Source organism: Antedon bifida, chromosome 2 (assembly GCF_963402885.1).
Source record: "Antedon bifida chromosome 2, ecAntBifi1.1, whole genome shotgun sequence".
Classification (NCBI taxonomy): Eukaryota; Metazoa; Echinodermata; class Crinoidea; order Comatulida; family Antedonidae; genus Antedon; species Antedon bifida.
Window position 1 is genome coordinate 531,243 of NC_136227.1, and position 17,119 is coordinate 548,361.

At 33.4% G+C, this 17,119-nt stretch overlaps 2 protein-coding genes across 4 annotated transcripts in view; both read right to left on the minus strand.

The window, feature by feature from the left end:
- Nucleotides 1-17,119, minus strand: part of LOC144835229 (unconventional myosin-XVIIIa-like) — a 70,464-nt gene that overhangs the window by 35,282 nt on the left and 18,063 nt on the right. For all 3 annotated transcript variants that reach the window (XM_078690277.1, XM_078690280.1, XM_078690279.1), the window contains 18 exons: nucleotides 12,103-12,203; nucleotides 11,733-11,787; nucleotides 10,928-11,072; nucleotides 10,270-10,543; nucleotides 9,687-9,879; nucleotides 9,172-9,249; nucleotides 8,839-8,977; nucleotides 8,242-8,401; nucleotides 7,737-7,920; nucleotides 7,055-7,256; nucleotides 6,665-6,762; nucleotides 6,280-6,345; nucleotides 2,336-2,464; nucleotides 1,429-1,572; nucleotides 1,236-1,325; nucleotides 979-1,098; nucleotides 538-658; nucleotides 45-172 (listed from right to left, as the gene is read on the minus strand). In XM_078690277.1, coding sequence (XP_078546403.1) covers nucleotides 45-172; nucleotides 538-658; nucleotides 979-1,098; nucleotides 1,236-1,325; nucleotides 1,429-1,572; nucleotides 2,336-2,464; nucleotides 6,280-6,345; nucleotides 6,665-6,762; nucleotides 7,055-7,256; nucleotides 7,737-7,920; nucleotides 8,242-8,401; nucleotides 8,839-8,977; nucleotides 9,172-9,249; nucleotides 9,687-9,879; nucleotides 10,270-10,543; nucleotides 10,928-11,072; nucleotides 11,733-11,787; nucleotides 12,103-12,203 — 2,427 coding nt within the window. The remainder of the gene's footprint in view (nucleotides 1-44; nucleotides 173-537; nucleotides 659-978; nucleotides 1,099-1,235; nucleotides 1,326-1,428; nucleotides 1,573-2,335; nucleotides 2,465-6,279; nucleotides 6,346-6,664; nucleotides 6,763-7,054; nucleotides 7,257-7,736; nucleotides 7,921-8,241; nucleotides 8,402-8,838; nucleotides 8,978-9,171; nucleotides 9,250-9,686; nucleotides 9,880-10,269; nucleotides 10,544-10,927; nucleotides 11,073-11,732; nucleotides 11,788-12,102; nucleotides 12,204-17,119) is intronic.
- Nucleotides 13,967-17,077, minus strand: LOC144836046 (uncharacterized). Its single transcript, XM_078691218.1, has 2 exons — nucleotides 16,109-17,077; nucleotides 13,967-15,916 (listed from the first exon to the last, which is right to left on the minus strand). The coding sequence occupies exons 1-2, from the start codon at nucleotides 17,060-17,062 to the stop codon at nucleotides 13,967-13,969; spliced, it is 2,904 nt and encodes a 967-aa protein (XP_078547344.1). The 5' UTR covers nucleotides 17,063-17,077.

Below are 17,119 nucleotides of genomic sequence, written 5' to 3' on the forward strand. Positions count from 1 at the left end.
TGCTCATAAGAAGATAACATAGTTAGCTAGCAACATTAATTTACCTGTTTTTCAAGTGATTTTTTAATGGAATGTTGTTTTTCTGATTCTTCTTCAAGTTCATGTTGTAATCGTTTTTTCATCATCTCCATTTCTCGTCTTAATCTCTCATACTTCTGTTTGTAAATTGAATCTGCGTAAAAGAGAATTAGTTTTCAAGTTCTTGATTGTACTTACTTATTTGTTATCATATATCGTATCAGATCATTTATTTTTGCCATTAGAAATTACAGTGCATAAAGCTATAAAAACAGTACAAAAGTAAATAAATTAGGTAGGATTATCTAAATGTAAAAAAATAACAGTCAAGAGTTTTTTTACGTACAAATGTTATTGTTTTAGAAATAAACGATGGAATGTTTAAGTGTACAAATATTCCAAATTTCAAACAAATGGTAAAAGAAAAATATTCATAATTTAGTATTATAATAAAATCATTTGCTGTAAAAATTGTACTGACAAATATAAATAATGATTAAACTGATAATGATGTCATACCTTCTTCTTCTTCGTCACTGTCATAATCTGGATCAATATAAGACGTCCTGACAACCATTCTTGCCTCCATTACTTCCATCTCCATTTTCTCCATCTTGCGTTGTAAATTGGAATGTGTCGTCTGTAACCAATCAATCCAAACCAATCAATCAAACGTTTATTTTTCTTATCTCAATAATAGTAATAATAATAAAAAAAAAACAGTTCATGTAAAGCAAAATGGGGCAAAATCCTAGAAAGCACAAGCTTGAGAAGGGCTACCAAGAAATAGAATGCACTTAAATATCATTAAATAAATTAATCACAAATTAAATCATTAGTCCTGTCTTCTGGAAATCTATTTTGTTTTAAGAAAGCATTTTGAAGATTTTAAATATTTGGGGATTCCAAAATTTAAGATAAATTCTCTCATTTTTTAGAGAGTACTTTATTATGTCTTACCTTGAGTTCTTTAAGTTCCTTGTCAAGTCTAAGTCGCTCTGCTGTTTCAGCTTCTAACATCTCTGTGGCGTGGTTAGCTGTTTCGTGTTCTTCTGTTAAATCTGCTGATATTTCAGCCATCTGTATGAAATATAAATTGTGTGTTCATGTTAAACTTTACTTTAAGAAATCAACACAGAGTAATTTTCTTCTCTGAGACCAATTACACAAATATCAACTTTTTTTCCAAATAAAAACTAAACAATAATCTGGTTTACCTTTGACTCCATTTTCTCAAAATTTTCTTTGAAGATATTGCGTTCCTTTTCCATCCTTTCATACTTTGTTTTCAATTGGTCCAATTCAATCTGTAAAAATTGTAAAAAAAATATTTTAAAAATGACCAGAAAACATAGATATTGAAACAACTTAAAAGAATCAAAGTTGAGTTGTTTGGTACTTAGTTCTTACATCTTTCATCTTAAGTTCTTCTTCAGTACGGTGTATATCCAAAAGTGGTAGAACTTTAGTGTAAAGACGCCACCATGGCCATGCTTGCACTTTGACAAACTTTCTTACATTGCGTTGAACACAAGTTATTGCCAATCGCTGAATCTACAAAAACAATTGGAAACATTATTTACATTAACAACTATTAAAATGTATAATTTCTGATTAGTCATGAAGTCTTGAATTTAAGATGTTATATTATTATTTATTGATTGAGTCTCACATACAACAAGAAAAAAAATAAAAACAAACAAAAGACCCAAATGGAAATACATTTTTTTTCTTAAACTTTCTTGGGTTATCCTCAGTTCATTCAGTTAATATTGTGATCTTGTACCTTTTCTTTTTAAACATTTTTTGTCTGTAAAATTGAATGAACTGAAATTAAATGAAATTAAATGAAAGAATGGAGAGGTTAACACAGGTGAATACACACCTCTAAAACTCTGTATTTTTTAAACTTTATATATAAATGAGTATACATAAATAGGAAAATTTATTGATTTTTACAGTTATTTTAATCATTTTGAAATGTAGTAAAATATGTTGTTTTCGCCTAAAAGTATAAAGATATTGACGATATGTAAAACAGGGTTGCTTCAGTTTTTAAACCTGTACAAACATGTTTTACAAAAAATCGAATGTAACAACGAATAAAAATCAAAAGTATTGAAATCACATGCGTCATTAACTAGGATTACAAATGGTTACCTGAAGGCATTGGATTTTTATCTTTTTAAAAAATTCAGTAGTCTTGTCTAATTTATATTATGTTTCAATGAATCAAGAAAACATAGTTGTACTGATTACAAATGTACAATGTGTATGCTGGCCGCAAGACATAAAACACAAATTATATAATATATACCTTTAAATGTTTGAGTTTTCTTCTGGCTAAAACACCTTTGCAACGTGCTTGAAATTCAGTCACTATGTCACTCACTTTATCATCTCTCTGCTCCTCAAGGCGAGACAGAGATCCAGGGCGGAAAAAAATCTGAAAGAAGAAGTTATGGAATACTAATGAAAGAGATTCAGGATGGAAACAAACTTAAGCATAAAGAAGAAGAGATGAAATAAAAAGCAAAACAAAGAATATGAAAGAAGAAGTGACGGAATACTAATGAAAGAGATTCAGGATGGAAAAACCATAAAGAAGAAGAGATGAGATACAAAGAAAACAGAATCTGATGAACAAGTGATGGAATAGTATTGCAAGATGGAAAAAAAGAAGAAGGAATGAAATACAAAGCAAAACAAAGAATCTAAAAGAAGTAGTGATAGATTAATAATGCAAGGGGTACAAGATGAAACACATAGCAAAACAAAGATAGAAGAAAAAATGAATCTTTTTCATGTAAATACAGTAGTCATTAATTACCTTAATCTCACTTCGATATCGTTTGGTTGCACAAATAGGACTTTTTGAGAATTGCTCCATTTAATAAGATCAATTGGATGGAAATCCATCAGTTGAAATAGAATAAATTGTGTTGTACCAAGACAGCATCACACCAATAAATGCTAAATAGACCTCATTTGATATTTGGGGTACAACCCCACTTGAAGTTAGTAGGCCTAAAGGAGGTGATATGTGTTTAGAGCCGAGTAATATAAACAAATTACTATGGTTACTACTAAACACACAGATATCAGCTTAAAATTCCAGAAATTCTTACGGGCAAAACCTAGCTAGGTACATCACAAAGGAGAATCCAATAAAATCGTTCTACAGTAGGCTAGATGACATAAAATCCAGAAATATTCACTATAAACTCTCAGTACCAGATATAAACAAACAATTTACTCATAGAACATAAGACATTCTTCTGAAGGCAAAATAAACCTAGGGCATCAGTTCAAATATACATGAGTAAATCCAGAAATATTCACTATAAACTCTCTGTACCAGATATAAACCAAAACTTTTCTTCTAGACCATGGACAATTCTTCTAAATGCAAAATAAACCTCAGTCAGTTCAAATATATATGAATAAATCCAAAATGCAAATATCATAAAACAAACAGATCTATAGGACTATGTAGAATAAGTACAACAATGTTGTGTGGTAGACAATTATGGTATAATGGCAACCTGTACTATGCAATCTGTTGCAGGCATTACAGAACACAAAACAATATGATTGATAATGGTGTAATTAAATCATACATCTATGCTAACTCAATTTAAGTACAGCAGCACCTATTGATACCTATTGATAATTAGTCAATTATCTACTAATAAATTAGAATAATTAACTACTAAGATTGAATGTATCAACTTTAAGAAAGGATTAACAATAAAGACTCCAAATATAGTAAGGTAGATGTATTCATTTGCTATACATTGGTTTGTCTAAAGATGCTGTGTACTAGTTCTTGTTAATTAGCTTTATTTTACCACAAATCTAACAAAAGGTGTGCATGATGTAAACTATAATTCAAATGGAGAAATAGGTTAGGTGTAAGAAAGATAATCCAAATATAATCGATTTAAAAGCTAGAAATCCAGAAATATTGCCAAATTCTCAGTAACAAATGTAAGCAAAAAAATGATAATTAGCCTAGTAGAACCTAGGGCATAAAGCCAAATGAAGTAAAAGGGGAAACAACTCCTAATCAATGAATACTGACTTGTTAAAGTATGTACATATTAAAACATGTAAAAGCCTGTGAATATAATATCTTACAATAATCCTACCAACATAACACAAATCATGTACAAATCATGTAGGTTTATTTCTTCTCAAATGCTGTCGATGAAATCATTTAAAAAAAATAAAAACAAAAACTGAATATTCTCCTAAATTATAAACCTACTACTATAATTGGACAAACCAAACCCTTCTCAGACAGTATACTTAAGTTTTGCTTTCTCTTCCATTGATATCCTTAAGTGCTAAGTAACTTGTATTTATATGTTGTAACAATTGTTCCTATTGATCTTGTTGAAGAGCTAAGTGTTTACTTTAACAATTACTTTTTCCAGGGTTTATGCTAATTTATTGATTCTGTAGTTACTTAGTTGATAGTGCTTAACATTTAAGTTTTCCTCTTGGAAAGCCTATTTATACTCAATTTTATTTTGTTAATGTTCTAAAATTTTACAACATGAAAATAACATTACTAAACTAGAAAAAACCAAACAATATACTATATACATAAAATTGTTTTACAGTCTCTTTGGAGATTCTAAAATCTAATAAAATATCAATATTAAACTCCAACAAAGTTCTTGCGCATTACTTAAAAAACTTAAATAATTCTAGACAAACCTAATAAATGGTATCCACACTTCAAAGCAACCTGTTTGTACTACATTCCTTGTCTTGGTTAGAATAAGAACATGGACAACATTGAAGAAAGGACTCTACTAAAGAGAGACTTCTCAAAGTACTACTAAGTACAGTAGCAATACCAGAAGCACACTATTAAGTAACTTGAGCTAGTAACTTAAGCCAGGGAGGTACTATTAAATTCAGGTTTATACTATGCATGTTAAATTACCAAATAATTACCTCCTCCTTGACTTAGATATTTTACTCAATGATAAACATGTGCAACAGTTTATACTATATTTCTTTGAAAATCTGATATATTCCTCTTTTAGAAACTTAGATAATGAAATTACAATACTTATTGAATTAAGTGGCTGACTTGAATAATTACCAATTTTGATAATTTGGTGTTGAATACACAAATAAAATAAAACAAAGAATGTGGTATATAAATTACCAATATAATATTACTACTAAAGTATAACTTCAATGGTAATGAGGAACCAGCATGAGAGACTGTGAAAGACCTAGAGAGAAATGGCATGAAAAATTACCCCTAAAGCTCTGTCTACACTATCAAACTTTATGTTACCAAAAATGATACACATGATGATGTCATATCACTACCATATTTGGGCACATCACACTTTTTTTGTCAAACTAGTTTGATAGAGTAGATAGAGCTTAAGCAATTGCGATATAACCTGGCTAAAAACAGCACAACATAAACAGTTATGGAGTGAACCTGGAGAGGCCCTCACCTTTCACTTATTATGTTTGTTTTGGTAGAACATTGGGTTACAGAATGTGTTCTAAATGTAAATCGATTAGATTGATACTCGTTCAGTACAATTAAGTATATTTTATAGAGGGAGCAATACATTGAGAAATTGCCTCTGTGGTAAAATAAAAGTATGCATAGATATCCACTAGGATGTCTGCATTGCATAATCCTATTATATTAAAATGCAGTTGCCAAGGACATTACCAAGAATGCGTCAATTTTAACGATTATAAACTTTAATATCAGAAAGTGCGGATTATAAAATTGTGCTGTGATTAACATCAAGGATGCAGAAGCAAGGGTTAATGACCTTTAAACTATTAAACACTGAAAGGTTAATGAACTGTGAAATGCCAGGGTAAAGTCATGTGATCTAATAAGAACTACAAATTGCAGTTTGAATTACAAGTTCAATTACTAATGGGTATGAAGGTCAGTCCAGAGGTCAACTGCTTTAAGCCAATAGGGTAACACTATCCTCCATTTGTCATTGTGGTCATTTTACTGATATGTGTACACATCTAACTATACTACAGTCAACTCACCAGGCCAAGTATGTCTGGTTTTCCCCGGAAAGTCTGGTATTCGGAATGTATTTTTAATGGTAACAAGAAATTTGGAACCTTTTGGGAGAGTTTCTGGTTTTCAGAGAGTCCGGTATTGGGAGAGTTGACTGTATAAGAATTGCATAAAATATACAATAAACTGTTTTTAATACCAGTTTTGTAAACTAATTTAATATAAATTACCTGGCTAAGACCAATACGAAAGTTAGTAGCATCAACATCCAAGCATTGTAGTAAATCACCTACAGCCTATAAAGAAAAAGAAATTCAATTCAACATTAAATAACACATTGCATCAAAAGTCAATATTTACCAACATGTATTGTACTAATAAACGAAAGGTGGGGATATGACATCAAGAAATATCTGTGAACTTCAAAGAACTTCAGAGAAGGAGGAATGGAAAATAATTGAGGAGTGTTACACTAAGCAGTGGATGACACATGACTTTTCAGTATTCATAAAGTAAAACAATGTCACTTAGTATTGACAAGAAGCTCAAGAACAAGCTATAACTACATTTTTACTGAGTGTCAACGAAAAGTGGTCCACCAAATCAATCGCTCACCTTCTTTTCATCCAATATCGGTTCTGTCTTCTCGTTGCTGGTATCCAAAATATCAAACTTTCTGCGGAATTCTGGAAACATCATGCATTCTGGGAAGCCTGAAAAACAAAAAAATTATTTTGAATAACTGAAATTTGAAAATAAAATCTATTGATGTTATAACACACAGACTTTTGGAGGGAACTGTTGAATTTTTCAATTGCGAACCGACCCTACGACCACACCCGGTTACAGGGACCAGAGACACTGACCCTACGACCACACCCAGTTACAGGGACCAGAAACAGTAACAAATTACACAAAAACACCTCATTATGATAATAAAATTATCAATGGGTGCAAAAAAACACAAATATTATCAGTTTTAAAAATATTATACTGGACTGTTACCTTGTCTGTAGAGTCTTGTAGCTTCCAGTACCTCAAGACCTTTTAACTGAGCCACTAGTAATGGGATGTCTAAGGGTAGATCAGTAATCGCTGCACTGGAAGACTTATTACTTCTGGTCTCAACTAACCCTGCATCAGGCTTAGGTAGGATACACTGAACAAAATGCTGCTTGGTTCGTCTGATGCTGTCTAACAAGCCGTCCTACAATAATAAGAAAATAAATATGTACCTTTTTCTTTCTACAGAAGGAACTACAGACAAAGGGTTAGGTTCAGGACAAAAGAAAGTGTTTGCGCAGGGGAATTAAAAGTGACGTGAAGGTAAATATTGCAACAAAAGACTTCACTCTATTTAGAAATGGAAATTCACTCTATTTAGAAATGGCAGTATATCATAACAACATAATATAACCAAATAAAACTGTCAATTATGTCCTAACCATGCTATATCTGTAAATACTGTGTAGATTAAGGTAGTTTTTTTTTTCTCTCTCTGGGTCATGGTGAGACAAGTTTTTTACTTCTAATCATGACCCCAATGATGGCATTCCTTTCTCTTATTTACCTCTTCTTGTGTTTGTATTGTATTACTGTTTCTTATTGTTTATTATTCTTGTATTATTTGTCTTACCATTATTGAATAAATGTTATATTGAATTGAATTGAGATAAATTATGCTTACCGTTTGAAATTTAACTTGCAAACACACAGATTTTCTTTTTATAGCAGCGGTACCACTTGTCCAAGCCCGTCGTATACTTGAGGCACGGCGTAGGGACGAAGCACCTTCTATGCCTGCAACAGAACCCATCATAGTTGCAGGAAGTGATCCAGACATGCTTATAAACAGGCTACTGATGTTACTCCTATGAAATGAAATTTTAAAAAATATGTATTTATTTACAATTGTGATATTTTATTTAGACAGCCTTATAAGATTAACATAGAGCATGAATAGATTTTCACATAAACATGAATTTCAATCTAACTTTCAAATTGTTGTTGTTTGGCCATAAGAAGTCCTTTTAAAGCTCTGTCTACACTATCAAACTAGTTTGGAAAAAAGTGTGATATGCCCAAATATGGTAGTAATAAGGCATCATGATGTCCATATATGGGCACATCACATTTTGTTGTCACATAAAATTTGATAACAATGATAACAAACAAATACATTGCTATCTTACTTTTGTGAATCTTGTAGAAGTGAGATAGCCATCTTGACTGATGCATTTTCTTTGTTATACTTGATCCAGTTCCTAATGTTGTACTGTACTGAGATGCTTCCAAGTAGATGATTCAGTACAAATGTGTTCTTCTCAGCTCCACTACAAAACAGTCCATCCACTGTCAAACAGAAATACAACCAATCACTTTTAATTTTCATTATTCTTGAATTACAAATTGGTTTCTACAAGTTGCTCTTAATGATAAAGTCTTTTATTTGTGCTGGATCATTCATTCATTCATCTTTTATTTCGGAAAAAAAAGTAATTCTCCATAGCTCAAGAACAAATTAGTGTCTACATTATTATAAACAGATTTTTTTATTCACCACAAAACTAATGTTTGTTTTGTTGAAAAGTTGTCTTTAGTGTAGGAAAACAAAACCTTTTCAAAAAAATATCTTTGGAAGGAAATTAATTTAATTATGTTTGTTTGATTAATAATATTTATCCTAAATGAGAAAATTTGTATAGGTCCTCCATGAACAAGATCTTTTTTTTTTCATTCCTCTTCCTGCTAATGGATAAAGCATGATTTGTAAATGTAAACAAACTTACATTTTTTGGATTCCTCATTGTAATTCAACTCAACAACATCCATAAATGAACTATCTGAAGCACTCGGAAACATGGACTCCTCATCCAGTAACCATAGCAACCCCTTTGGAAGACCTCCATCTTGACCAGATGTACGAATCTAACAATAGGAGACAAATTTTAAATTTTTAGGAAGGAATATTATTATTAAAAGTTTCAAGATGTTTTAAAACATACTCTTTCTTGTGTAAAATAGCTTTGTAACTGCAATTAGATGTTGCACATACAGCACATAATTTTAATTTATTGTATTAAATATTTTGAGTATTGTGTACATCTTAAGTAGAGACTTACTGATTGCTGTCTGTCTATCATTTCAACCATTGCAGCTGGAGTTGACTCTTTCTCATCAAATCCCAAGTCAATGTTTTCCTGAAAACAAATCAACATTAAGAATTAAGAATGAAAAGAAAAAGGAACTCTAATGCAACACAAACTGATACTGATATTTGCATCGATAGTATGTGTTTTATTAATAAATACCATAAATCTTCTAATAGTAACCCACACTCTATAAGCCAATCTATAATAATAACCCACTACTCTAATAGTAACCCCCCTTCTAACCCACCCTAAAAAACAATCAAAGAATAATAACCCTAGGTTACAATTAGAAGATTTATGGTAGTTTAAAGTATAGTGTTGTTGATCACTGGGAAGAAGTCTCAAGCTGGCTACACTATCAAACTTTGTGAGCCAAAATATATGGACATGATGATGTCCATATATCACTACCATATTTAAGCATATCACTACCATATTTGGGCACATCATTTTTTGGAGCTTTACTTAATTGAGTTTCAAGTTACCTGTGCATATCTGTCATGTTGAGAAGTGAATGTTGATTCATGAAACAAAAGCTGCAAACGCTCTTGCGCATAGTTGCTAAACAAATCCTGCAGGTTGGCACCTTCATTGCGACCCACTGATGTAGGGTTCTGGAACCCACATGAGTCCAACACAAGTATAGAAGCTACTGTACGGTATGTAGTTGATAATTTCCTGCAAAAATGAAAAACTAGGTTGTTGAGGTTTGTAAACTCAGTGAATTTAATAATAGTCAGATAGTTAAAATGACAGCCTCAAATTTAGTGTAGACTAACTCAAGTTTTTACAAAAAATAACCAAAAACCTTTAGTTAAGTTAGTGTTATGTTAAGCTCTGTCTACACTATCAAACTTTTTGTGAAAAAAAATGTGATATATATATTATATATGGACATGATGACGGCATATCAGTACCATATTTGGGCACATCACACTTTTTTTGTCAAAGTAGTTTGATAGTGTAGACAGAGATTTAGGCTTCCCTGACATTTGTTGCATTTCTATGATATTTTGTGTACTAAAGAATGTATTTAACAAATTCTTGCTCTTTTTATTTGATACTCACTTGTTAATCATGGACACAAGAGCATTGACACATTCCTGATAAAGACCAACCGCCATTCCTTGAAGAGCTTCTATTGCTGAAGAATTACTGCCATCACCAGATGGTGACTCCCTGCCTTCTGTGATATTCCTAGCCAATGGACTTCTTGTTGGGGTTCCTCCTATTCTGGGGTTAAAACAAGCTCTTGCTAACTCCTCCAGTGACGATCCGAGGATACTAGCAGCTTTTTGGGCTTCAACGGGCCTAGCAAACTGTGAACGTACACTCCCTGCTCCTAAAGGTTAAAGGTTAACAATGTTACTATAATGTTATTTTAATTTATTAGTATTGCAACACTTAATGCAAACACAAGTTATTTGAGAGAATTCAAAACACTGTTTTTGTTTTATATATATTGACTAATTGCCAAGGATAAAAATAAGCAAATTCATTCACTATCCTCCTTAAAGGTGGCAATCCTGTTCACAAGACAAACATTAAACTCAAGATGCTCTACATAAACAAAAGTCTTTTGGAGTGGAGTTAAATTGAGGAATTGAGTGAGGAAGTATATCCCAATGTGCCTGCATGAACAAAACAAATTAACATGACCTAGTAACCAGTTCCAAAGTGCCACAAATCAAACCTCTATATTACTTTGTAAATCATCTGTGATTACCTTTCATTGCCCCTGCAGCCCCCAGGTGTATAATAGCAGCCACAACACTCCACAATGCTCTACACTCCTCTGATGTAAAGCCCAGAACTTGACAAGCATTCTGTATCTTGTTCCACCCATTCAAAGCAAGCTGCTTATCCTCAAACTAAATAAATAAATATAAACAGACAATGTCATTTTTGGGAAGTATTTTTGAAATAAGAATTAGCTAAATAATTCCATTAACTGCTTTATCAATACGGTTCGACTAAAAATGGAATACATTTAATTTTTACTGAATTAGTTTTTTACCTTTTCAATGCTGAAACACAAATATTTACATGAAAACACACATAACAAACTACTGATTGAACCAGTATGTTCAATTTACTAAACAAATACCAATTATAAATTGTTTTCAATATATGCTAATTAAACTGAAATATGTTTTGAATGCTAATCTGATCAGATCAGTGTAAATCTCAACCGTGCCATTTGAATAGACATTTATTATTTAGAGTCTAATATATTCTATTTCCATCAAAACAATATGAATTATAGATAAACTGAATATATAAGTGAATCTGATGGAAAATATGAAACGAGACAGTACTTTGTGAAAGTACTACTGCCTTACAAGATAGAGATAAGCAAGTCTTTTGACACTGATCATAAGTCTATACAAAAATAGTTATAAATTGTGAATAATACATTTAGAACCAGAATAAAGGGGACACCTTTGGGACACAAACAAAGTGTGCTCTTAATAGGACTGTCGTCTGAATAGGAGTGTACCAAAGGTTTTACTATATTTTATCTTACTCACCTTGCAATTCATGAAGTAGTTCTGGTCAGAAACTTGACCAAGATGAAGTTCTTTTCTGTGTAAAAAAACAGAACAAAACAATAAAATTCATCTATTTATGGTGTGACTGCAGAAACATTAATAGGAACTTGGAATCCCTACAGAAACTCCATTTTTACTTGTGATTTAAATGTGATGTGTCCATATATGGACATGATGATGTGATAACACTACCATATTCGGGCATATCACTACCATATTTGGGCACATCACACTTTTTTTGTCAAACCAGTTTAATAGTGTAGACAAAGCATAGTATATTACAAATGTTGTGAGGTGTTTTCCCAAATGAATAATGAACAACTATAAAAGATTAAGCTGACTATATTACTTCAAGACTGTGTCTGCTCCTGCCAACAATTGATAGAATATATTAAATGTTGGTTCATCTTCTGGTCGTCTCACTACACGGTATTTCTCTAACATCAAGATCTACAGAAACAATTACAACATGTTGTATTCAGATATTTTATTCTCAAAAGATATGGAAATACAATTGTTTAAATGTCATACACATCCAAACAGTGAAGTGAGTTTACAACTCTGACACTAATTCAGGACTTAAGCCAGGACCTTAGGTTTGAAAGGCAAGCATGTTAACCACCAACATTAACTACAACAATTTCAGTGACAAGTATTTAAGAGTGCTTGTCACCAAAAATCAGACATATTCGTAATTTAGTGGCAAGGGTCAACATTTCGAATTGGCTCATATTTTGCACATTGGTAGACCTTGATGTAAGTAAACCTGATGTGTAGTTTGTTTGGTAAAATATCGCTTAGTTTTCGAGAAAATCGAAAAATAACGATTTTCGGCCAATTTTGTTAATTTTTGGTGTATAATTTACATTAAGTTTAACAGCCTCTGGAAGCCAAACGTAGCTACCTAGCGTTTAAATATTTTACACTTATGTTAACTAGCATCTTGACAATAATTAAGTAAAGTTTCAAAAAATTTGATGAAATTCTAAGATTTTTACTAATTAATTACTAATTAGCATATATAAAACTCTTAAAAAGTAGGGTAAAAACAAACGCGTTTTTTTTCATGTGCGACGAATTTTTTTTTAATAAAAAAATCATCAATCTAAAGTTTAGATACTAATATTTATGAATCAAGTAAAAAAAATTTGGGGAAACTTATTTGCGCTCCGCGCCAGAGCCACAAATTTGTAAGAAATTCAAAGATTTTATCTGTCGGCAAGATCAATCGGATGTACCTATTGTTCTCTATTTACATATTTAAGGTAAATTTTACTATGAGAAACAAACTTTAAAGGTAAACTGAAAGGTCCTGAATAATTTGGATTTACGTTTTAATATAAACACAAACTAAAAATAAATTTCTAGTAAAATTTAAACGACTAACCCATGATGAAATTAAGCAATTACTATCTGAGCTCAACATTATAACTCGCTTAGCTTCATCAAGCCTGTTATGTTTTCCACAAGGTGAATTTATTCTCGCGAATTGAACATTTTTTGCATGCGCAGTTTATTTTTATCAACAACGTGTTCCATTGGGCGTGCGCGTATACGCGAAAATGTTTGATTTGCGCGAATAATTTCGCCTAGTGGAAAACAGGCTTTACAACATAATTTTCTTATCTTCTCATATAGGGAGTTTTCGCACGAGCACGTTAACGCTATTTTCCAAGCTCCGCCCACTTTGTAAACAACTTGATCTGTGCGTGCGCAAGCATTACGAAAAACTTTAGTTACGTGCGTCGAGAACCTTATTTCTGAAAAATAGCGTCAATGAAAAACGTTAACCAAAACATGATTAAACATGCCTGGCTAGGCTTAGTCTCTAAACCCAAGGTATTCCGTGATTTGTTTTAATACTTGTGGCGTATGTTGCGTGCGCTACACATGTGTTGCGTTCTACACTTCCCGTCGAAGCGCGAAATCAAAACGAGCAAGTACATTAACGCAAATGTTCGCTGAACTCTGTTGTTATGCAAATGAGTAGAATGGTGACAACCGTTAACGTTCATGTGCTCGTGCGAAATTTCCTAATAATTCGTGGCCTAAACAATAAATTATTGTTTTACCATTGTTTCACCCCTTCGCTTTATTAAAAATTTACAGAACGCGACTTAAAATACTAACAATTTAGACAACAGAATCATCCCACATATTAAATTGTTATTTTAAAGAATTCTCACAGACACAGTTTTACCTTCGCTGCTACCTTAATCAATCGAGCAACTGCACGTGGAAACCAGCTTTCCCAGCAAATCAATGTATGGCTTCTTGCGCTTTATGGTTATATCTGTGGTATCAAGTTCAAGAGAAGTACACATTTCTTGCAACATTGACAAAGAGAATTTGGAGAGCTTTTCTTGAGCTTTCAGTTCACAAATATTATGCCTTTCAAACATTATTGGATGCTGCAAGCCTATTGTGTCCAGTACGGTTTGCGACAAAATTTGAATTTCTCTTTCTTTTTCCGTTTTTGAATCGTCTCCATTTTCTTGGACTTCGTCACCATCTTCATTACTATCGTAATCATCATCTTCGTCATCATCATCATCATCATGAACGGCTGCATCTGTCCTCCTTTTTTTAGCTAAGCGTGAGAAAAAACTTGCAATCTGCTGTGCTGTTAAAAATTCACTCTTGCTAAATAGATCCGATCTCATCTCTCGTGAGACATCACATGGATCAGCTTTCTGTCCTGTCTGCTCTCCAACGTCAAAAACATCAATAAGGTAGGTTTTCTGTGGAACAGAAAATCGGGTTTTTTTTGCAGAGGACTTTAACGCCCAGCCCATTTGCAGGTCGGGGCCAATGTCAAACCGTGGCAAATCGTTGGTTCTTGTTGGTTCTGGATTTTTAGAAGTACCCTCTTCTAGTTGTGTTGCGTATAATTTCATTGCCCTGTCATATAGTGTTTCATGTTCTAGTGCGTTCTTGTGATTTTCATAATCTAAGTGTTTCTCTAGGGAAGAGTATCTCTGATATGACCTAATGCAACCTTGTTCGCGACAAAAGAACAGTTTGCTGGGGGTGCCAGGACTTTCTTCACTTTCTATTTGTTCGTCGTCATTTATATCAGCTTGTTCTTCATGAGATGTCTTGGCTTGTATTCTTGCTTTTACTGTAATAAATGATACTTGATTTTGATCAGACGTTGTATCCTTGTTATGAATTAAATTGGGTAGTTTCGAGGGCACACAGAATTTACTCAAAAGTAGATTTTGTCCTGCACCAATACCATACGCCATCCACACCTTCATGGACCTGTTTCCGTACTCTATGTTGTTGATGTGACTCACGCCTTTCCATTTCCCTGCTGCACAAATAGTACCAGTAGGTAAAGCACAAACTATGACTTTCACTCCAGGAATGCCTCCAAAGGACTCAATTGCTGCCTTCATCTGCTCTGGATTTTCAATATCTTTTCCTGAATTAAGATATTTATTCATGTGATTTTTGATATGGGCTGCCTTGCGGTCACATGCGCCCTTCCCCCCTTGAGGGTCCGAAAAATCAATACGTCGGATTTTGATCTTCGTTTCTTTCGCTATCTTTGGTAACGAGAGTAATGTTAGGGCAGAGTGGTAGCATCCTGCATTATCTTGACGCAGATACACAGAGTGTATATCGGGTGCAATAGATGGCAGCTGCCTCAACACATCGTCGATGATTGCCACAACAGTAGTACTATCCTGACTGCAAGATTTAAAAATATGCACAAACGTAAGCATCTGTACCTCTCTATCTTTATTCTTTTTCGTCAAGACCGTTATGTGCCACGGAAGTCCACGCTTTCCAAACCAGTCTCTTTGGCTTTCGCGGTATTTACGTGGTACAAACTTCATCGCCCAGTCTAAAACAATTAGGGCACAACCAGGATTCAAATCTCCTAAAATATTATGTCGTGCAGCGTCTTGGTTAATGGATCTTAAGATATGCGCCTTCCACGTCTCGATGTCTTGGACTGACCGTGTAATTACGTACTCCATGTCATCTTTTTCTTCAGAAGAGCAGCGCACTTCGTTTAAAGCTTCAAGAATTTCAGACAAAGCTTCTGGAAATATACGACATCTGTCACATCTTGCATTGTGGTCATGATCACAGACAGTGGTAATATTTGTCTTCGCAAGAACTAAGAGCATACGCCCTACAATGATCGGCAACTTCAGAATGGTTAGAAATGTGAATCTGCAATAATATATAAAAGGAATTGTATAAAAAATGTAATTAGTCTTGAATGTTTCTTACATGCTTTACTGAGCAACATACAACGCGCTACTTTGCCTTTTTTATTATATTGTTTTTCTATTTATACTGTAGCAGTTATCAAGATATTTAAACAAGATTGTTATTACCTTATAGTCACCTTTTAGGTAGCGCTTGGCATCTTTAAGTTTTTGGTTTGTTTGTTTGGCCCAAGTCAAACCCATTTCATAGCAATCTCCCAGCTTATCAACGATGTTCTCCAGGTCATCGAAGGCTTTTCCACCATTGGCAGAGATATAATCAAGGCCCTGTAAGGATTTGCGTACAGAAGCAGAACAAACACTGAGAACTCTACGCAATGTACTGCGGCTCATAGGTTGAAAATTCTTCTCTTGACAGTAACTCTCGTATTGAAGAATACATTGTTCTGGGATAAGATTACGCACAACATTTGGGATTTTTATAACTCTGTCTGTAGAAAGTTTTAGAGTTTTTTCTCCAAATGGCAAGTCTTGTATAACTTGAGAACTTGTTATAAAGGTAACAAAGTGGTCAATTTTCCCTGGCTGTACGCATACTCTAGTGTTCTTTAGAGGTTGAATTACAGAACCTCTACCATGTAACAATAAATGGTGTTTGGCCACGTTAAAACGGTATCTAGTCAAGTTAGGTATCCATTTCTGCAGTTCCTTGAAGGTAACCTTATCAACCATGATCGATAAAATCTGACGTCTTGTACTCCAGTGGTTAGTATGAAGATAGCATTCTGATAGAGCATCTAATAGAGAAGAATCGGTTCTTTCGTCAGCTTCTGTGGTTTTATCACTTGATAAGCCTTCAAGTAGAGTAGTCGACTGACCAGGTGCGATTTCTTCCAGGCACATAGAGACAACTTGACGAGCCTTGCGCATGTGGAAACGTTTAGTACGGTCTGAAACTTGCTCCAGCGGTGCAGATAAAGGATATCTAATTGGACTGACGTCCCTTGAATTGAGAAATGCATTTAATTTTTCTCTTGGTGTAGATTGAATTGATTCATCTTCTGAGGTAGCTGAAGCAAAAGTTGGATCGCAAAATTGATATAGGCTCATTTGAGTATCCATAACATCACACGCCGGTGTTTGACAAGTTGGAGTGGCTAATGGCATGTAAAACTAATC

Coding starts and splice junctions, on each gene's coding strand:
- LOC144836046 (XM_078691218.1), bottom strand. CDS start 17,062: ATGGATACTCAAATGAGCCTATATCAATTTTGCGATCCAACTTTTGCT. Junction 15,917..16,108: donor ACCTAAAAGGTGACTATAAG/GTAATAACAATC, acceptor ACCATTCTGAAG/TTGCCGATCATTGTAGGGCG.